Source organism: Drosophila miranda (genome assembly GCF_003369915.1).
Source record: "Drosophila miranda strain MSH22 chromosome Y unlocalized genomic scaffold, D.miranda_PacBio2.1 Contig_Y47_pilon, whole genome shotgun sequence".
Lineage (NCBI taxonomy): Eukaryota > Metazoa > Arthropoda > Insecta > Diptera > Drosophilidae > Drosophila > Drosophila miranda.
In genome coordinates, this window is record NW_022881633.1 from 1 (window position 1) to 20,093 (window position 20,093).

The 20,093-nt window shown below is 41.7% G+C and overlaps 4 protein-coding genes and 4 long non-coding RNA genes across 14 annotated transcripts; 3 read left to right on the forward strand and 5 right to left on the reverse strand.

Moving 5' to 3' along the window:
- Positions 1-6: 6 nt before the first annotated feature.
- On the reverse strand, positions 7-10,521 carry LOC117194886 (protein ALP1-like). Of its 6 annotated transcripts, none has more exons than XM_033399349.1 (5): positions 10,083-10,507; positions 9,871-10,020; positions 3,832-4,081; positions 3,657-3,759; positions 2,793-3,569 (listed from the first exon to the last, which is right to left on the reverse strand). In XM_033399349.1, exons 1-5 carry the CDS (start codon positions 10,398-10,400, stop codon positions 3,026-3,028), a joined length of 1,365 nt encoding a protein of 454 aa, XP_033255240.1. In that variant the 5' UTR covers positions 10,401-10,507; the 3' UTR covers positions 2,793-3,025. The 6 variants fall into 6 exon arrangements, 5 of the variants coding, with proteins under 5 accessions (XP_033255242.1, XP_033255240.1, XP_033255238.1 ...); XM_033399347.1 differs by having other exon boundaries at positions 2,793-3,575; positions 10,083-10,506; XR_004474929.1 differs by lacking the exons at positions 9,871-10,020; positions 10,083-10,507 and adding an exon at positions 4,156-4,567 and having other exon boundaries at positions 2,794-3,575; positions 3,832-4,093.
- Positions 727-1,293, reverse strand: LOC117194892. The gene is made up of 2 exons (XR_004474932.1): positions 1,204-1,293; positions 727-1,144 (listed from the first exon to the last, which is right to left on the reverse strand). It is a non-coding gene; the product is annotated as an uncharacterized LOC117194892 (long non-coding RNA).
- LOC117194887 lies at positions 1,874-3,035 on the forward strand. The gene is made up of 3 exons (XM_033399352.1): positions 1,874-2,000; positions 2,065-2,688; positions 2,747-3,035. Exons 2-3 carry the CDS (start codon positions 2,661-2,663, stop codon positions 3,019-3,021), a joined length of 303 nt encoding a protein of 100 aa, XP_033255243.1. The 5' UTR covers positions 1,874-2,000; positions 2,065-2,660; the 3' UTR covers positions 3,022-3,035.
- Positions 4,717-5,303, reverse strand: LOC117194891. Its single transcript, XR_004474931.1, has 2 exons — positions 5,194-5,303; positions 4,717-5,134 (listed from the first exon to the last, which is right to left on the reverse strand). It is a non-coding gene; the product is annotated as an uncharacterized LOC117194891 (long non-coding RNA).
- LOC117194888 lies at positions 5,664-8,824 on the forward strand. The gene is made up of 3 exons (XM_033399353.1): positions 5,664-6,157; positions 8,027-8,477; positions 8,536-8,824. Exons 2-3 carry the CDS (start codon positions 8,450-8,452, stop codon positions 8,808-8,810), a joined length of 303 nt encoding a protein of 100 aa, XP_033255244.1. The 5' UTR covers positions 5,664-6,157; positions 8,027-8,449; the 3' UTR covers positions 8,811-8,824.
- Positions 10,522-11,536: 1,015 nt separating the features above from the next.
- Positions 11,537-14,760, forward strand: LOC117194889. The gene is made up of 3 exons (XM_033399355.1): positions 11,537-12,091; positions 13,962-14,413; positions 14,472-14,760. The coding sequence occupies exons 2-3, from the start codon at positions 14,386-14,388 to the stop codon at positions 14,744-14,746; spliced, it is 303 nt and encodes a 100-aa protein (XP_033255246.1). The 5' UTR covers positions 11,537-12,091; positions 13,962-14,385; the 3' UTR covers positions 14,747-14,760.
- LOC117194893 lies at positions 14,518-15,961 on the reverse strand. Of its 2 annotated transcripts, none has more exons than XR_004474934.1 (4): positions 15,881-15,961; positions 15,557-15,818; positions 15,382-15,484; positions 14,518-15,294 (listed from the first exon to the last, which is right to left on the reverse strand). It is a non-coding gene; the product is annotated as an uncharacterized LOC117194893 (long non-coding RNA). The 2 variants fall into 2 exon arrangements; XR_004474933.1 differs by having other exon boundaries at positions 14,518-15,300.
- Positions 15,962-16,438: 477 nt separating this feature from the next.
- Positions 16,439-17,026, reverse strand: LOC117194890. Its single transcript, XR_004474930.1, has 2 exons — positions 16,916-17,026; positions 16,439-16,856 (listed from the first exon to the last, which is right to left on the reverse strand). It is a non-coding gene; the product is annotated as an uncharacterized LOC117194890 (long non-coding RNA).
- Positions 17,027-20,093: the final 3,067 nt, after the last annotated feature.

Sequence of the window (20,093 nt, forward strand, 5' to 3'; positions counted from 1 at the left end):
TACTACACACAATGTTTGGAGCTACACCGAAAAGCCTGCCAACTGTTCGGTACTCAGAGGACGAGCCCAAAGTGTATAGCGCAATGGCGATGCGCTTTTCCAAAGGAATTTAGGAATTTTCCTAAAACCATAAAATATGTCCTTGTACTTTAAACTATGGTTGAAGTTAGTAGAAGTACTCACAAACGACCATAATCTTCCTGGCTTTTGTGTTTTTATGGCAGTCATCTGGGTCATCTCATCCTCGTCAATGTTAAGTCATCATCATTATTCATTGACAGCAACATTATTAGTTGGTGCAAGAAAATATTTTGCTGTTGAACCACAGCCGAAATAATTGCTATATCTTCATCATCCATTATAAGAACCAAGAACTAATAAATCTTCGCGCAAATTTAATGAACTTGTTATTGGCATCAGCTGTTTTTGACGGATGGTGGAGTTGGAATCGGAGTTTCACATCTGTCAAAAAATCCCACCATTCCCCGGGATGGGTCTCAGTGTGCAGAGCCTATAAGACCATTAGTTCTGCCCACATAATTTTAGTTTTTAGTTCTTGCTTTTATTGTATTTTGACTAAAGCAAGGTTTAAACAAAATAGTTCAACAAAAAAAACGAGGGGAACGTTGTGAGTTGCTGTGGACACCGCAACTCTACAGTTATACCCGATACTAAGTCAGTATCGCAAATGCGAAGATAATTTGCATCGTATGACGTTGTCGATGAACGGATAGCCGGGAAATTTGTTCAGTAAATTGCGCTGGGTATCGTCCTTGACACGCGGCGTAGGCGCCATGATCGTCGGAAATGGTAGATGAGGCCCAAAAATTTCAGCAACACACCCACGCTGTGGAATGTAATCTGAGCTCAATTTCAGTTCATCTTTTCCCAAGTTGCCTGATCGTCCCAACATGGTTAGAATGTTTATTGCCGTCGAAGGCGAGAATGTCATTATTTTCGGCTCCTCCAAGTAATGGCGGCAAGCTTGCTTGAATACTTTGATAATTTCGCCATTATTAAACACGCATTGCGCCCGCAAGCCCAAAGAGCTGGCGTATCGCATAAAAATGTCGTGCTCTGACGACCGAAATGTGCATGGGAATTGTTGGCAGCATCGCCGGCCAGCCATAAAGTACAGCAGTTGCTGCGGAATAAACTTATCTTTAATAATTTCGTTCATTTCGATCAAACGAATTTACAAACCGCAACTTTTTTCACACAATCTGGCGCCGCTTTCCGTAGATGTCAAATTTTGTACGCGTCAAGTGGACCAGTGTGACCCTCAGAAATATACCGAAACATACCGTCTTACTTTAAAAATATACCGTAAATATACTGACGAGCTCAAGTTGTATAAATGTTCCTCAATTTTGATATTCTGTCGAATATTCTCAGCTATACAGAATATTTAGCCATGCCCACAAATTTTCAACTGATTAATGATTCAATTTTCTACTTAACTGGCTTATTCTAAATAATTGCTTTTATTGGATTTTTCGTAAAAAAAAGGTTTTAGCGAAATAGGTCAAGACAAAAAAACGAAAGAGGATAGTCGTTCATATTGCTCAATTTAGAGATTCCGTTGAATAATTCTGGCTTACTAATAGGCTATTCACACTGACGACCATCCACCATCCACCATCCATTTCGGGGATGGTCCGAAATAGGCTATTCACACTGACGACCATCCACCATCCATTTCGGGGATGGTCCGTAAGGTTTTGCCGTTCCGAAAATTTCCCAGTTAGTCCACCATCCATTTTGGATGTTCCTAAACCGCACGTTTCTATGCGATAGTTAGCCGATGGTTTTCAAATGCAACTCTGAATAATTGTCATTCACAATGGAAAAATGGTATTCACTGCGAAAACGTAAGCAATGATTGTGACAAAATTAACAAAAAACAAAAACAACAACAGAACAGCTCGGAAGGACAGCAGACCAAATTTTCGAAAAACTTATTAATAAAATGGATTTAGTGCCAGAAAACTCCTCCAGTGGTACGTTGAATAGATATATTTGTTTTTTATTGTTTATAATATATAATATTATTACACAATGCAGCAAACAAGAGAACAACAGCAGGCGGCAGGGTGAAATGGAGTGCCGCGCTTGAGAGCCTGCTGATTGACATATGGAAGGAGAAAATTGAAGATTTGCGCGGACCACGCAAAAAATCACATGTGTAAATTAAGTTGTCCGTATGTCCAAGTAGCCTTAGCTGCTTGATGCGGTGGTCCTCGTGCGGGTTCCGTGGTATAGAATCCTCTATGAAGATTATGTTGGAGAGATAACTGTCTCTCTTATCACTGGCCTTGTGGTACAGTGGTATAGAATTAATAATTCAAAGTGTTTACGGCTGGTTGCCGGAGCAAGGTTTATTAACAAGCGTTAGCTTTCGTTATAAGAACAGAACTAAAACTAGGAGCCACCAGCAAGCTGGGGCATAAGCTGAATCAAAAGTATTTAATTGCCAAAGAATGCAAAGCTACAAAATATATGTACTTAGAGCTACAAAGCTACAGTCGGTAAGCCGACTTGGCATAAGCGATAATGCTGATCTTGCGGCATGTGCAAGATATCAGATTACCGCCGGTTGACCGTCACATTCAGGGCGCTGAACTGAAGTTCGCTGATTTGGCATCTTGAGTGCAAACAACATGGAGCAGAGCACATTGGACAACGACAGTAAGTTTTATTAATTTATTGCTAAAAAAATATATTTCATTTAAGGTTTTCATTGCAGATCCTGATGAGTACTTTTCGGATATTATTGAGATGGACCTGGACGGATCTTGTAGCTCCAGCACCTTGTCTGGGCGTCCGCCAAAGAAAAAGAAAAAGACCGACATTTCGTGGCTGGCAGAGATCGCCCAGGAGCGTCTCGAACAACAAAAGGACCACCACAGAAAGAAGGAGGAGCACGACGTTAGGCAGGAGAAGATGGTGCAGGACTTGATCAGCACCCAAACAAAATTCCAGAACGACTTATTAGAAGTTTTAAAAAATAAAAATAAATAAGTTTTTAATTTTCATTACGGTCTACACAATATTTTGCGATTGCAGATCGTATCTGTTCTGCTGACTGACTAAAGTCAGCAGAACTGTTGCTGGTATCGGGCTGTTCGCGCTGCTCATTTGTTGCAAGCTCACAATTTTCATTAATCGCGCTGTTGTGCATATTTAATATATTGTGTAAAATACAACAGCTCATTATTATGGCGCTATTATTTTTGTGGTGGCTATCAAGACCTTTTCCGATTATTCGAAATCTGGCTTTTAAATGCCCAAATGCATTTTCCACCACTCGCCTAGCTTTGGAAAGGTTGTAGTTAAACGTGCGCTGTTCCAAAGAGGCGACTGTGGAAAACGGGTAAGGTTTCATCAGCTTTTTAGAAAACCTAAATGCCGAGTCCCCGATAAGCATTACAGGGACGTTTACTCCGCTTATTTCCTTGGCTTTCTCTTGGAGTAATGCCGATGCTTCGATATGTTTTGCAAGGCTTGACTTCTGGAATATCATCGAGTCATTGCACCTTCCTGCAGAGCCGATATTTACATATGTAAATCTGTATCTAAAAAGAATCGGATTTAAATAATTTAGGACATTAAACCAACTTGCTAAATACATATTTTTTTGCAAGATATTTGCATACCTATAATCCACTAGGGCAAACAAGACTGTGGAATACCAGCCCTTATAGTTATGGTGGTCTACTGCCTCAGGTGCTGGTGGTTTTATTTCGATGTGGCATCCATCTAGAATAAAAAGGAAGTTTAAAAACCAATTTATATGTAAACATATTGCTGAAGTTCTTATTGATTTCCTACCAATTGCACCTAGGCACTGAGGAAACCCAATTGCCTCGAATCCCTTTACGCACTCATCAATTTTGTCGGAAGTTAGGTAATTGGGCGACGTGTACTCCTTCGAAAACTCGTCGATAAGTGCTCTGCAAAACTCGTGCAGGATACTACACACAATGTTTGGAGCTACACCGAAAAGCCTGCCAACTGTTCGGTACTCAGAGGACGAGCCCAAAGTGTATAGCGCAATGGCGATGCGCTTTTCCAAAGGAATTTAGGAATTTTCCTAAAACCATAAAATATGTCCTTGTACTTTAAACTATGGTTGAAGTTAGTAGAAGTACTCACAAACGACCATAATCTTCCTGGCTTTTGTGTTTTTATGGCAGTCATCTGGGTCATCTCATCCTCGTCAATGTTAAAGTCATCATCATCATCATTATTCATTGACAGCAACATTATTAGTTGGTGCAAGAAAATATTTTGCTGTTGAACCACAGCCGAAATAATTGCTATATCTTCATCATCCATTATAAGAACCAAGAATTCATAAATCTTCCGCGCAAATTTAATGAACTTGTTATTGGCATCAGCTGTTTTTGACGGATGGTGGATGGTGGCAGTGTGAATCGGAGTTTCACATCTGTCAAAAAATCCCACCATTCCCCCGGGATGGGCTCAGTGTGCAGAGCCTATAAGACCATTAGTTCTGCCCACATAATTTTAGTTTTTAGTTCTTGCTTTTATTGTATTTTGACTAAAGCAAGGTTTAAACAAAATAGTTCAACAAAAAAAAACGAGGGGGAACGTTGTGAGTTGCTGTGGACACCGCAACTCTACAGTTATACCCGATACTAAGTCAGTATCGCAAATGCGAAGATAATTTGCATCGTATGACGTTGTCGATGAACGGATAGCCGGGAAATTTGTTCAGTAAATTGCGCTGGGTATCGTCCTTGACACGCGGCGTAGGCGCCATGATCGTCGGAAATGGTAGATGAGGCCCAAAAATTTCAGCAACACACCCACGCTGTGGAATGTAATCTGAGCTCAATTTCAGTTCATCTTTTCCCAAGTTGCCTGATCGTCCCAACATGGTTAGAATGTTTAATGCCGTCGAAGGCGAGATTGTCATTATTTTCGGCTCCTCCAAGTAATGGCGGCAAGCTTGCTTGAATACTTTGATAATTTCGCCATTATTAAACACGCATTGCGCCCGCAAGCCCAAAGAGCTGGCGTATCGCATAAAAATGTCGTGCTCTGACGACCGAAATGTGCATGGGAATTGTTGGCAGCATCGCCGGCCAGCCATAAAGTACAGCAGTTGCTGCGGAATAAACTTATCTTTAATAATTTCGTTCATTTCGATCAAACGAATTTACAAACCGCAACTTTTTTCACACAATCTGGCGCCGCTTTCCGTAGATGTCAAATTTTGTACGCGTCAAGTGAGACCAGTGTGACCCTCAGAAATATACCGAAACATACCGTCTTACTTTAAAAATATACCGTAAATATACTGACGAGCTCAAGTTGTATAAATGTTCCTCAATTTTGATATTCTGTCGAATATTCTCAGCTATACAGAATATTTAGCCATGCCCACAAATTTTCAACTGATTAATGATTCAATTTTCTACTTAACTGGCTTATTCTAAATAATTGCTTTTATTGGATTTTTCGTAAAAAAAAGGTTTTAGCGAAATAGGTCAAGACAAAAAAACGAAAGAGGATAGTCGTTCATATTGCTCAATTTAGAGATTCCGTTGAATAATTCTGGCTTACTAATAGGCTATTCACACTGACGACCATCCACCATCCATTTCGGGGATGGTCCGAAATAGGCTATTCACACTGACGACCATCCACCATCCATTTCGGGGATGGTCCGTAAGGTTTTGCCGTTCCGAAAATTTCCCAGTTAGTCCACCATCCATTTTGGATGTTCCTAAACCGCACGTTTCTATGCGATAGTTAGCCGATGGTTTTCAAATGCAACTCTGAATAATTGTCATTCACAATGGAAAAATGGTATTCACTGCGAAAACGTAAACAATGATTGTGACAAAATTAACAAAAAACAAAAACAACAACAGAACAGCTCGGAAGGACAGATACGTTGAATAGATATATTTGTTTTTTATTGTTTATAATATATAATATTATTACACAATGCAGCAAACAAGAGAACAACAGCAGGCGGCAGGGTGAAATGGAGTGCCGCGCTTGAGAGCCTGCTGATTGACATATGGAAGGAGAAAATTTAAGATTTGCGCGGACCACGCAAAAATTCACATGTGTAAATTAAGTTGTCCGTATGTCCAAGTAGCCTTAGCTGCTTGATGCGGTGGTCTGTAACGTGTCATCTACGCACGTCTGTGTATATAAATCCTGCCAGGCTAGCTGTCATTCAGCGAAGGGAAGCACACGCTTTGGGTTTCCGGCCTCTGCTCGTCGGCTATTGGAGTGATGTTCTTGCCCCCCTCCTGCTGGTGGCCTATACGCATTATACCGCGAATGAAGTAGCGTGTCACGACGAAAATGCTTAACCGGGAGACACTGTTTATCCCTGAATAGAATTGTGGATGTGTGCTGGAAAGGTATCTCAACTCCGCCTCTGGTGTTGTCGAGGTCGTGTCGCCCACCCTGCCATGGCCATTCCAAACCGTTCGATTTAATGACGGAATGGCCCCTTTGTCCGGGGCGTCCTACATGGGGAATTTGCCAGCGAAAGCAAAGCGGTAGATTAATACATTATAAAGTTTATTCACTTACTGGCTAAAACACTAACATTACCCGCAAATACCATAATATAATCACCCACATTAAAAGAGTAGCTAAATGAAATATATGTATAAAATTCCTACAAATACTTGGCTATGTGTCATACAAACGATATACTAAATAAGTCCGAAATGGACAAACTAACTTGCTTGCTGACTCCGTAATGTTACGAAACCAATTCGAGTGGGCACTTCTCCCTCTCACTCACCGACCGGCCCTAGTTCCCTTGTTTCAAGTTGTAATTCATTAATAACAGAATTTAAGTCCACTCATACCTTTTCTCCAGTTTATGGCTCCATCGGCGAAAGCGCTTTCCTCGATGAATACCTAAAGCTGCTGTGGTGGAAGAACACTTAAATGGGCACAAGGTTGGGGGAAATCATATTTGCAGATCGGCGAGAGTCACGAGAAGCCACTACCGGAATCAAATCTAAATCTCTCCTAATTAACTCCGCACAGAAATCATAATTAATTACACATTTACAGACACGAATACAATTACTCGGTCAATCCGTTGCTTCCTCTTTTTTTTTCTATTCTCTTTCTCCCGACGGTTATCTATGTTTCCTTTCCACCTCCTGGGCGAACGGGAACAGCTCAAATTCTTTCCCCTGCTTCTGCAGGTGAAAGGTACGCGAAAGCAAAGAAAAAGGCCAAACGGCCAATCTCCGACGGTGCTATATTAACACTTTCTCTCCGCCGATCTGCTCGCGACCAAGGGACGGGCCCTCCTTATCTGCCGCGTCGCGCTCGACTACTAAAGTGCCGACGCCAACGCCTCGGGAAGCTAGCCGCTTGGGGGGACCGAGCGCTCCCCAAATGTCTTCTCCCTCTGCTTCCACGCTCGCTTCTCCGATGGCTGAGCGCTTTCCAGACAATCCCAAAGGTTTAAAAGCCACTTTGTTAGGCTTGCGGCTGCTGTTGTTTGCTGGCTGGCTTCCTTGGACGATCGAATCCGCACTGCTTAACTCGATTTACTAAGCGCCAAGACTACAAATGGGACAACTCTTTATTCTCCTTAAGCCCTTCTCTTCTCTTCCCTCAGCACTTACCCCAACCGGACTCAGCGCTATACGGCTTCTGACGACTGAATAGCCCACTCGCCTTCAACCAAGAATCTCGCAGTCGAATCTTGGATTTAGATATTTAGATTCCCTATAGTTTTTCTCTTCACTAAATTCTTGGTTTTTCCTTTCCGTCGGACCGATACGCAACCGACTCAATTGACTTTCACGAGGGAATAGCCGATAGGGACGCCAACGTTCTGGCGGCAAATCCTCTAACAGGTCCCTGGATGCATTTTCAACAGAGATAGCCTGACGTTTTGACCTGTTACCGTCTTTTTGGTTTTCCCTTGACCTGTCGTTCGCCTGCCACTCTGAGCACTAGATGGCGCCACAAAAAAACTCAGCATTCCCTGCTACAAGCGCTACAGGTCCTCGTGCGGGTTCCGTGGTATACAATCCTTTATGAAGATTATGTTGGAGAGATAACTGTCTCTCTTATCACTGGCCTTGTGGTACAGTGGTATAGAATTAATAATTCAAAGTGTTTACGGCTGGTTGCCGGAGCAAGGTTTATTAACAAGCGTTAGCTTTCGTTATAAGAACAGAACTAAAACTAGGAGCCACCAGCAAGCTGGGCATAAGCTGAATCAAAATTATTTAATTGCCAAAGAATGCAAAGCTACAAAATATATGTACTTAGAGCTACAAAGCTACAGTCGGTAAGCCGACTTGGCATAAGCGATAAAGCTGATCTTGCGGCATGTGCAAGATATCAGATTACCGCCGGTTGACCGTCACATTCAGGGCGCTGAACTGAAGTTCGCTGATTTGGCATCTTGAGTGCAAACAACATGGAGCAGAGCACATTGGACAACGACAGTAAGTTTTATTAATTTATTGCTAAAAAAATATATTTCATTTAAGGTGTTCATTGCAGATCCTGATGAGTACTTTTCGGATATTATTGAGATGGACCTGGACGGATCTTGTAGCTCCAGCACCTTGTCTGGGCGTCCGCCAAAGAAAAAGAAAAAGACCGACATTTCGTGGCTGGCAGAGATCGCCCAGGAGCGTCTCGAACAACAGAAGGACCACCACAGAAAGAAGGAGGAGCACGACGTTAGGCAGGAGAAGATGGTGCAGGACTTGATCAGCACCCAAACAAAATTCCAGAACGACTTATTAGAAGTTTTAAAAAATAAAAATAAATAAGTTTTTAATTTTCATTACGGTCTACACAATATTTTGCGATTGCAGATCGTATCTGTTCTGCTGACTGATTAAAGTCAGCAGAACTGTTGCTGGTATCGGGCTGTTCGCGCTGCTCATTTGTTGCAAGCTCCCAATTTTCATTAATCGCGCTGTTGTGCTTATTCAATATATTGTGTAAAATACAACAGCTCATTATTATGGCGCTATTATTTTTGTGGTGGCTATCAAGACCTTTTCCGATTATTCGAAATCTGGCTTTTAAATGCCCAAATGCATTTTCCACCACTCGCCTAGCTTTGGAAAGGTTGTAGTTAAACGTGCGCTGTTCCAAAGAGGCGACTGTGGAAAACGGGTAAGGTTTCATCAGCTTTTTAGAAAACCTAAATGCCGAGTCCCCGATAAGCATTACAGGGACGTTTACTCCGCTTATTTCCTTGGCTTTCTCTTGGAGTAATGCCGATGCTTCGATATGTTTTGCACGGCTTGACTTCTGGTATATCATCGAGTCATTGCACCTTCCTGCAGAGCCGATATTTACATATGTAAATCTGTATCTAAAAAGAATCGGATTTAAATAATTTAGGACATTAAACCAACTTGCTAAATACATATTTTTTTGCAAGATATTTGCATACCTATAATCCACTAGGGCAAACAAGACTGTGGAATACCAGCCCTTATAGTTATGGTGGTCTACTGCCTCAGGTGCTGGTGGTTTTATTTCGATGTGGCATCCATCTAGAATAAAAAGGAAGTTTAAAAACCAATTTATATGTAAACATATTGCTGAAGTTCTTATTGATATCCTACCAATTGCACCTAGGCACTGAGGAAACCCAATTGCCTCGAATCCCTTTACGCACTCATCAATTTTGTCGGAAGTTAGGTAATTGGGCGACATGTACTCCTTCGAAAACTCGTCGATAAGTGCTCTGCAAAACTCGTGCAGGATATTACACACACTGTTTGGAGCTACACCGAAAAGCCTGCCAACTGTTCGGTACTCAGAGGACGAGCCCAAAGTGTATAGCGCAATGGCGATGCGCTTTTCCAAAGGAATTGCAGCTCGGCAGTTGGTGTCCTTCTTACGCAGCACTTCAAGCCGATTCACTAAAATATCAAAGCAGGGCCTCTCCATTCGGAAACTCTCTTTGAAAAACGCCTCATTGTTTTCTGGTACATCTTTCTCCCAAAATGTCCCAAACCGCTTCTAAAACCATAAAATATGTCCTTGTACTTTAAACTATGGTTGAAGTTAGTAGAAGTACTCACAAACGACCATAATCTTCCTGGCTTTTGTGTTTTTATGGCAGTCATCTGGGTCATCTCATCCTCGTCAATGTTAAAGTCATCATCGTCATCATCATTATTCATTGACAGCAACATTATTAGTTGGTGCAAGAAAATATTTTGCTGTTGAACCACAGCCGAAATAATTGCTATATCTTCATCATCCATTATAAGAACCAAGAATTCATAAATCTTCCGCGCAAATTTAATGAACTTGTTATTGGCATCAGCTGTTTTTGACGGATGGTGGATGGTGGCAGTGTGAATCGGAGTTTCACATCTGTCAAAAAATCCCACCATTCCCCCGGGATGGGCTCAGTGTGCAGAGCCTATAAGACCATTAGTTCTGCCCACATAATTTTAGTTTTTAGTTCTTGCTTTTATTGTATTTTGACTAAAGCAAGGTTTAAACAAAATAGTTCAACAAAAAAAAAACGAGGGGGAACGTTGTGAGTTGCTGTGGACACCGCAACTCTACAGTTATACCCGATACTAAGTCAGTATCGCAAATGCGAAGATAATTTGCATCGTATGACGTTGTCGATGAACGGATAGCCGGGAAATTTGTTCAGTAAATTGCGCTGGGTATCGTCCTTGACACGCGGCGTAGGCGCCATGATCGTCGGAAATGGTAGATGAGGCCCAAAAATTTCAGCAACACACCCACGCTGTGGAATGTAATCTGAGCTCAATTTCAGTTCATCTTTTCCCAAGTTGCCTGATCGTCCCAACATGGTTAGAATGTTTAATGCCGTCGAAGGCGAGATTGTCATTATTTTCGGCTCCTCCAAGTAATGGCGGCAAGCTTGCTTGAATACTTTGATAATTTCGCCATTATTAAACACGCATTGCGCCCGCAAGCCCAAAGAGCTGGCGTATCGCATAAAAATGTCGTGCTCTGACGACCGAAATGTGCATGGGAATTGTTGCAGCATCGCGGCAGCATAAAGTACAGCAGTTGCTGCGGAATAAACTTATCTTTAATAATTTCGTTCATTTCGATCAAACGAATTTACAAACCGCAACTTTTTTCACACAATCTGGCGCCGCTTTCCGTAGATGTCAAATTTTGTACGCGTCAAGTGAGACCAGTGTGACCCTCAGAAATATACCGAAACATACCGTCTTACTTTAAAAATATACCGTAAATATACTGACGAGCTCAAGTTGTATAAATGTTCCTCAATTTTGATATTCTGTCGAATATTCTCAGCTATACAGAATATTTAGCCATGCCCACAAATTTTCAACTGATTAATGATTCAATTTTCTACTTAACTGGCTTATTCTAAATAATTGCTTTTATTGGATTTTTCGTAAAAAAAAGGTTTTAGCGAAATAGGTCAAGACAAAAAAACGAAAGAGGATAGTCGTTCATATTGCTCAATTTAGAGATTCCGTTGAATAATTCTGGCTTACTAATAGGCTATTCACACTGACGACCATCCACCATCCACCATCCATTTCGGGGATGGTCCGAAATAGGCTATTCACACTGACGACCATCCACCATCCATTTCGGGGATGGTCCGTAAGGTTTTGCCGTTCCGAAAATTTCCCAGTTAGTCCACCATCCATTTTGGATGTTCCTAAACCGCACGTTTCTATGCGATAGTTAGCCGATGGTTTTCAAATGCAACTCTGAATAATTGTCATTCACAATGGAAAAATGGTATTCACTGCGAAAACGTAAACAATGATTGTGACAAAATTAACAAAAAACAAAAACAACAACAGAACAGCTCGGAAGGACAGATACGTTGAATAGATATATTTGTTTTTTATTGTTTATAATATATAATATTATTACACAATGCAGCAAACAAGAGAACAACAGCAGGCGGCAGGGTGAAATGGAGTGCCGCGCTTGAGAGCCTGCTGATTGACATATGGAAGGAGAAAATTTAAGATTTGCGCGGACCACGCAAAAATTCACATGTGTAAATTAAGTTGTCCGTATGTCCAAGTAGCCTTAGCTGCTTGATGCGGTGGTCTGTAACGTGTCATCTACGCACGTCTGTGTATATAAATCCTGCCAGGCTAGCTGTCATTCAGCGAAGGGAAGCACACGCTTTGGGTTTCCGGCCTCTGCTCGTCGGCTATTGGAGTGATGTTCTTGCCCCCCTCCTGCTGGTGGCCTATACGCATTATACCGCGAATGAAGTAGCGTGTCACGACGAAAATGCTTAACCGGGAGACACTGTTTATCCCTGAATAGAATTGTGGATGTGTGCTGGAAAGGTATCTCAACTCCGCCTCTGGTGTTGTCGAGGTCGTGTCGCCCACCCTGCCATGGCCATTCCAAACCGTTCGATTTAATGACGGAATGGCCCCTTTGTCCGGGGCGTCCTACATGGGGAATTTGCCAGCGAAAGCAAAGCGGTAGATTAATACATTATAAAGTTTATTCACTTACTGGCTAAAACACTAACATTACCCGCAAATACCATAATATAATCACCCACATTAAAAGAGTAGCTAAATGAAATATATGTATAAAATTCCTACAAATACTTGGCTATGTGTCATACAAACGATATACTAAATAAGTCCGAAATGGACAAACTAACTTGCTTGCTGACTCCGTAATGTTACGAAACCAATTCGAGTGGGCACTTCTCCCTCTCACTCACCGACCGGCCCTAGTTCCCTTGTTTCAAGTTGTAATTCATTAATAACAGAATTTAAGTCCACTCATACCTTTTCTCCAGTTTATGGCTCCATCGGCGAAAGCGCTTTCCTCGATGAATACCTAAAGCTGCTGTGGTGGAAGAACACTTAAATGGGCACAAGGTTGGGGGAAATCATATTTGCAGATCGGCGAGAGTCACGAGAAGCCACTACCGGAATCAAATCTAAATCTCTCCTAATTAACTCCGCACAGAAATCATAATTAATTACACATTTACAGACACGAATACAATTACTCGGTCAATCCGTTGCTTCCTCTTTTTTTTTCTATTCTCTTTCTCCCGACGGTTATCTATGTTTCCTTTCCACCTCCTGGGCGAACGGGAACAGCTCAAATTCTTTCCCCTGCTTCTGCAGGTGAAAGGTACGCGAAAGCAAAGAAAAAGGCCAAACGGCCAATCTCCGACGGTGCTATATTAACACTTTCTCTCCGCCGATCTGCTCGCGACCAAGGGACGGGCCCTCCTTATCTGCCGCGTCGCGCTCGACTACTAAAGTGCCGACGCCAACGCCTCGGGAAGCTAGCCGCTTGGGGGGACCGAGCGCTCCCCAAATGTCTTCTCCCTCTGCTTCCACGCTCGCTTCTCCGATGGCTGAGCGCTTTCCAGACAATCCCAAAGGTTTAAAAGCCACTTTGTTAGGCTTGCGGCTGCTGTTGTTTGCTGGCTGGCTTCCTTGGACGATCGAATCCGCACTGCTTAACTCGATTTACTAAGCGCCAAGACTACAAATGGGACAACTCTTTATTCTCCTTTAGCCCTTCTCTTCTCTTCCCTCAGCACTTACCCCAACCGGACTCAGCGCTATACGGCTTCTGACGACTGAATAGCCCACTCGCCTTCAACCAAGAATCTCGCAGTCGAATCTTGGATTTAGATATTTAGATTCCCTATAGTTTTTCTCTTCACTAAATTCTTGGTTTTTCCTTTCCGTCGGACCGATACGCAACCGACTCAATTGACTTTCACGAGGGAATAGCCGATAGGGACGCCAACGTTCTGGCGGCAAATCCTCTAACAGGTCCCTGGATGCATTTTCAACAGAGATAGCCTGACGTTTTGACCTGTTACCGTCTTTTTGGTTTTCCCTTGACCTGTCGTTCGCCTGCCACTCTGAGCACTAGATGGCGCCACAAAAAAAACTCAGCATTCCCTGCTACAAGCGCTACAGGTCCTCGTGCGGGTTCCGTGGTATACAATCCTTTATGAAGATTATGTTGGAGAGATAACTGTCTCTCTTATCACTGGCCTTGTGGTACAGTGGTATAGAATTAATAATTCAAAGTGTTTACGGCTGGTTGCCGGAGCAAGGTTTATTAACAAGCGTTAGCTTTCGTTATAAGAACAGAACTAAAACTAGGAGCCACCAGCAAGCTGGGGCATAAGCTGAATCAAAATTATTTAATTGCCAAAGAATGCAAAGCTACAAAATATATGTACTTAGAGCTACAAAGCTACAGTCGGTAAGCCGACTTGGCATAAGCGATAATGCTGATCTTGCGGCATGTGCAAGATATCAGATTACCGCCGGTTGACCGTCACATTCAGGGCGCTGAACTGAAGTTCGCTGATTTGGCATCTTGAGTGCAAACAACATGGAGCAGAGCACATTGGACAACGACAGTAAGTTTTATTAATTTATTGCTAAAAAAATATATTTCATTTAAGGTGTTCATTGCAGATACTGATGAGTACTTTTCGGATATTATTGAGATGGACCTGGACGGATCTTGTAGCTCCAGCACCTTGTCTGGGCGTCCGCCAAAGAAAAAGAAAAAGACCGACATTTCGTGGCTGGCAGAGATCGCCCAGGAGCGTCTCGAACAACAAAAGGACCACCACAGAAAGAAGGAGGAGCACGACGTTAGGCAGGAAAAGATGGTGCAGGACTTGATCAGCACCCAAACAAAATTCCAGAACGACTTATTAGAAGTTTTAAAAAATAAAAATAAATAAGTTTTTAATTTTCATTACGGTCTACACAATATTTTGCGATTGCAGATCGTATCTGTTCTGCTGACTGATTAAAGTCAGCAGAACTGTTGCTGGTATCGGGCTGTTCGCGCTGCTCATTTGTTGCAAGCTCCCAATTTTCATTAATCGCGCTGTTGTGCTTATTTAATATATTGTGTAAAATACAACAGCTCATTATTATGGCGCTATTATTTTTGTGGTGGCTATCAAGACCTTTTCCGATTATTCGAAATCTGGCTTTTAAATGCCCAAATGCATTTTCCACCACTCGCCTAGCTTTGGAAAGGTTGTAGTTAAACGTGCGCTGTTCCAAAGAGGCGACTGTGGAAAACGGGTAAGGTTTCATCAGCTTTTTAGAAAACCTAAATGCCGAGTCCCCGATAAGCATTACAGGGACGTTTACTCCGCTTATTTCCTTGGCTTTCTCTTGGAGTAATGCCGATGCTTCGATATGTTTTGCACGGCTTGACTTCTGGTATATCATCGAGTCATTGCACCTTCCTGCAGAGCCGATATTTACATATGTAAATCTGTATCTAAAAAGAATCGGATTTAAATAATTTAGGACATTAAACCAACTTGCTAAATACATATTTTTGTGCAAGATATTTGCATACCTATAATCCACTAGGGCAAACAAGACTGTGGAATACCAGCCCTTATAGTTATGGTGGTCTACTGCCTCAGGTGCTGGTGGTTTTATTTCGATGTGGCATCCATCTAGAATAAAAAGGAAGTTTAAAAACCAATTTATATGTAAACATATTGCTGAAGTTCTTATTGATTTCCTACCAATTGCACCTAGGCACTGAGGAAACCCAATTGCCTCGAATCCCTTTACGCACTCATCAATTTTGTCGGAAGTTAGGTAATTGGGCGACGTGTACTCCTTCGAAAACTCGTCGATAAGTGCTCTGCAAAACTCGTGCAGGATACTACACACAATGTTTGGAGCTACACCGAAAAGCCTGCCAACTGTTCGGTACTCAGAGGACGAGCCCAAAGTGTATAGCGCAATGGCGATGCGCTTTTCCAAAGGAATTTAGGAATTTTCCTAAAACCATAAAATATGTCCTTGTACTTTAAACTATGGTTGAAGTTAGTAGAAGTACTCACAAACGACCATAATCTTCCTGGCTTTTGTGTTTTTATGGCAGTCATCTGGGTCATCTCATCCTCGTCAATGTTAAAGTCATCATCATCATTATTCATTGACAGCAACATTATTAGTTGGTGCAAGAAAATATTTTGCTGTTGAACCACAGCCGAAATAATTGCTATATCTTCATCATCCATTATAAGAACCAAGAACTAATAAATCTTCCGCGCAAATTTAATGAACTTGTTATTGGCATCAGCTGTTTTTGACGGATGGTGGATGGTGGCAGTGTGAATCGGAGTTTCACATCTGTCAAAAAATCCCACCATTCCCCCGGGATGGGTTCAGTGTGCAGAGCCTATAAGACCATTAGTTCTGCCCACATAATTTTAGTTTTTAGTTCTTGCTTTTATTGTATTTTGACTAAAGCAAGGTTTAAACAAAATAGTTCAACAAAAAAAAACGAGGGGGAACGTTGTGAGTTGCTGTGGACACCGCAACTCTACAGTTATACCCGATACTAAGTCAGTATCGCAAATGCGAAGATAATTTGCATCGTATGACGTTGTCGATGAACGGATAGCCGGGAAATTTGTTCAGTAAATTGCGCTGGGTATCGTCCTTGACACGCGGCGTAGGCGCCATGATCGTCGGAAATGGTAGATGAGGCCCAAAAATTTCAGCAACACACCCACGCTGTGGAATGTAATCTGAGCTCAATTTCAGTTCATCTTTTCCCAAGTTGCCTGATCGTCCCAACATGGTTAGAATGTTTATTGCCGTCGAAGGCGAGAATGTCATTATTTTCGGCTCCTCCAAGTAATGGCGGCAAGCTTGCTTGAATACTTTGATAATTTCGCCATTATTAAACACGCATTGCGCCCGCAAGCCCAAAGAGCTGGCGTATCGCATAAAAATGTCGTGCTCTGACGACCGAAATGTGCATGGGAATTGTTGGCAGCATCGCCGGCCAGCCATAAAGTACAGCAGTTGCTGCGGAATAAACTTATCTTTAATAATTTCGTTCATTTCGATCAAACGAATTTACAAACCGCAACTTTTTTCACACAATCTGGCGCCGCTTTCCGTAGATGTCAAATTTTGTACGCGTCAAGTGGGACCAGTGTGACCCTCAGAAATATACCGAAACATACCGTCTTACTTTAAAAATATACCGTAAATATACTGACGAGCTCAAGTTGTATAAATGTTCCTCAATTTTGATATTCTGTCGAATATTCTCAGCTATACAGAATATTTAGCCATGCCCACAAATTTTCAACTGATTAATGATTCAATTTTCTACTTAACTGGCTTATTCTAAATAATTGCTTTTATTGGATTTTTCGTAAAAAAAAGGTTTTAGCGAAATAGGTCAAGACAAAAAAACGAAAGAGGATAGTCGTTCATATTGCTCAATTTAGAGATTCCGTTGAATAATTCTGGCTTACTAATAGGCTATTCACACTGACGACCATCCACCATCCACCATCCATTTCGGGGATGGTCCGAAATAGGCTATTCACACTGACGACCATCCACCATCCATTTCGGGGATGGTCCGTAAGGTTTTGCCGTTCCGAAAATTTCCCAGTTAGTCCACCATCCATTTTGGATGTTCCTAAACCGCACGTTTCTATGCGATAGTTAGCCGATGGTTTTCAAATGCAACTCTGAATAATTGTCATTCACAATGGAAAAATGGTATTCACTGCGAAAACGTAAACAATGATTGTGACAAAATTAACAAAAAACAAAAACAACAACAGAACAGCTCGGAAGGACAGCAGACCAAATTTTCGAAAAACTTATTAATAAAATGGATTTAGTGCCAGAAAACTCCTCCAGTGGTACGTTGAATAGATATATTTGTTTTTTATTGTTTATAATATATAATATTATTACACAATGCAGCAAACAAGAGAACAACAGCAGGCGGCAGGGTGAAATGGAGTGCCGCGCTTGAGAGCCTGCTGATTGACATATGGAAGGAGAAAATTGAAGATTTGCGCGGACCACGCAAAAATTCACATGTGTAAATTAAGTTGTCCGTATGTCCAAGTAGCCTTAGCTGCTTGATGCGGTGGTCCTCGTGCGGGTTCCGTGGTATAGAATCCTCTATGAAGATTATGTTGGAGAGATAACTGTCTCTCTTATCACTGGCCTTGTGGTACAGTGGTATAGAATTAATAATTCAAAGTGTTTACGGCTGGTTGCCGGAGCAAGGTTTATTAACAAGCGTTAGCTTTCGTTATAAGAACAGAACTAAAACTAGGAGCCACCAGCAAGCTGGGGCATAAGCTGAATCAAAATTATTTAATTGCCAAAGAATGCAAAGCTACAAAATATATGTACTTAGAGCTACAAAGCTACAGTCGGTAAGCCGACTTGGCATAAGCGATAATGCTGATCTTGCGGCATGTGCAAGATATCAGATTACCGCCGGTTGACCGTCACATTCAGGGCGCTGAACTGAAGTTCGCTGATTTGGCATCTTGAGTGCAAACAACATGGAGCAGAGCACATTGGACAACGACAGTAAGTTTTATTAATTTATTGCTAAAAAAATATATTTCATTTAAGGTGTTCATTGCAGATACTGATGAGTACTTTTCGGATATTATTGAGATGGACCTGGACGGATCTTGTAGCTCCAGCACCTTGTCTGGGCGTCCGCCAAAGAAAAAGAAAAAGACCGACATTTCGTGGCTGGCAGAGATCGCCCAGGAGCGTCTCGAACAACAAAAGGACCACCACAGAAAGAAGGAGGAGCACGACGTTAGGCAGGAAAGATGGTGCAGGACTTGATCAGCACCCAAACAAAATTCCAGAACGACTTATTAGAAGTTTTAAAAAATAAAAATAAATAAGTTTTTAATTTTCATTACGGTCTACACAATATTTTGCGATTGCAGATCGTATCTGTTCTGCTGACTGATTAAAGTCAGCAGAACTGTTGCTGGTATCGGGCTGTTCGCGCTGCTCATTTGTTGCAAGCTCACAATTTTCATTAATCGCGCTGTTGTGCTTATTTAATATATTGTGTAAAATACAACAGCTCATTATTATGGCGCTATTATTTTTGTGGTGGCTATCAAGACCTTTTCCGATTATTCGAAATCTGGCTTTTAAATTGCCCAAATGCATTTTCCACCACTCGCCTAGCTTTGGAAAGGTTGTAGTTAAACGTGCGCTGTTCCAAAGAGGCGACTGTGGAAAACGGGTAAGGTTTCATCAGCTTTTTAGAAAACCTAAATGCCGAGTCCCCGATAAGCATTACAGGGACGTTTACTCCGCTTATTTCCTTGGCTTTCTCTTGGAGTAATGCCGATGCTTCGATATGTGCACGGCTTGACTTCTGGAATATCATCGAGTCATTGCACCTTCCTGCAGAGCCGATATTTACATATGTAAATCTGTATCTAAAAAGAATCGGATTTAAATAATTTAGGACATTAAACCAACTTGCTAAATACATATTTTTTTGCAAGATATTTGCATACCTATAATCCACTAGGGCAAACAAGACTGTGGAATACCAGCCCTTATAGTTATGGTGGTCTACTGCCTCAGGTGCTGGTGGTTTTATTTCGATGTGGCATCCATCTAGAATAAAAAGGAAGTTTAAAAACAATTTATATGTAAACATATTGCTGAAGTTCTTATTGATTTCCTACCAATTGCACCTAGGCACTGAGGAAACCCAATTGCCTCGAATCCCTTTACGCACTCATCAATTTTGTCGGAAGTTAGGTAATTGGGCGACGTGTACTCCTTCGAAAACTCGTCGATAAGTGCTCTGCAAAACTCGTGCAGGATACTACACACAATGTTTGGAGCTACACCGAAAAGCCTGCCAACTGTTCGGTACTCAGAGGACGAGCCCAAAGTGTATAGCGCATGGCGATGCGCTTTTCCAAAGGAATTTAGGAATTTTCCTAAAACCATAAAAATATGTCCTTGTACTTTAAACTATGGTTGAAGTTAGTAGAAGTACTCACAAACGACCATAATCTTCCTGGCTTTTGTGTGTTTATGGCAGTCATCTGGGTCATCTCATCCTCGTCAATGTTAAAGTCATCATCATTATTCATTGACAGCAACATTATTAGTTGGTGCAAGAAAATATTTTGCTGTTGAACCACAGCCGAAATAATTGCTATATCTTCATCATCCATTATAAGAACCAAGAATTAATAAATCTTCCGCGCAAATTTAATGAACTTGTTA

Bases quoted from the DNA above. Each gene is read 5' to 3' on its own strand.
- LOC117194887 (XM_033399352.1), top strand. From the start codon at position 2,661: ATGGAGCAGAGCACATTGGACAACGACA. The intron at 2,689-2,746 runs GTAAGTTTTATT...TTTTCATTGCAG, and splicing joins GAGCACATTGGACAACGACA to ATCCTGATGAGTACTTTTCG.
- LOC117194888 (XM_033399353.1), top strand. From the start codon at position 8,450: ATGGAGCAGAGCACATTGGACAACGACA. The intron at 8,478-8,535 runs GTAAGTTTTATT...TGTTCATTGCAG, and splicing joins GAGCACATTGGACAACGACA to ATCCTGATGAGTACTTTTCG.
- LOC117194886 (XM_033399347.1), bottom strand. From the start codon at position 10,400: ATGGTGGGATTTTTTGACAGATGTGAAACTCCGATTCACACTGCCACC. The intron at 3,760-3,831 runs GTAGGAAATCAA...TTTTTATTCTAG, and splicing joins TCAGTGCCTAGGTGCAATTG to ATGGATGCCACATCGAAATA. The intron at 3,576-3,656 runs GTATGCAAATAT...GATTCTTTTTAG, and splicing joins TTTGCCCTAGTGGATTATAG to ATACAGATTTACATATGTAA.
- LOC117194889 (XM_033399355.1), top strand. From the start codon at position 14,386: ATGGAGCAGAGCACATTGGACAACGACA. The intron at 14,414-14,471 runs GTAAGTTTTATT...TGTTCATTGCAG, and splicing joins GAGCACATTGGACAACGACA to ATACTGATGAGTACTTTTCG.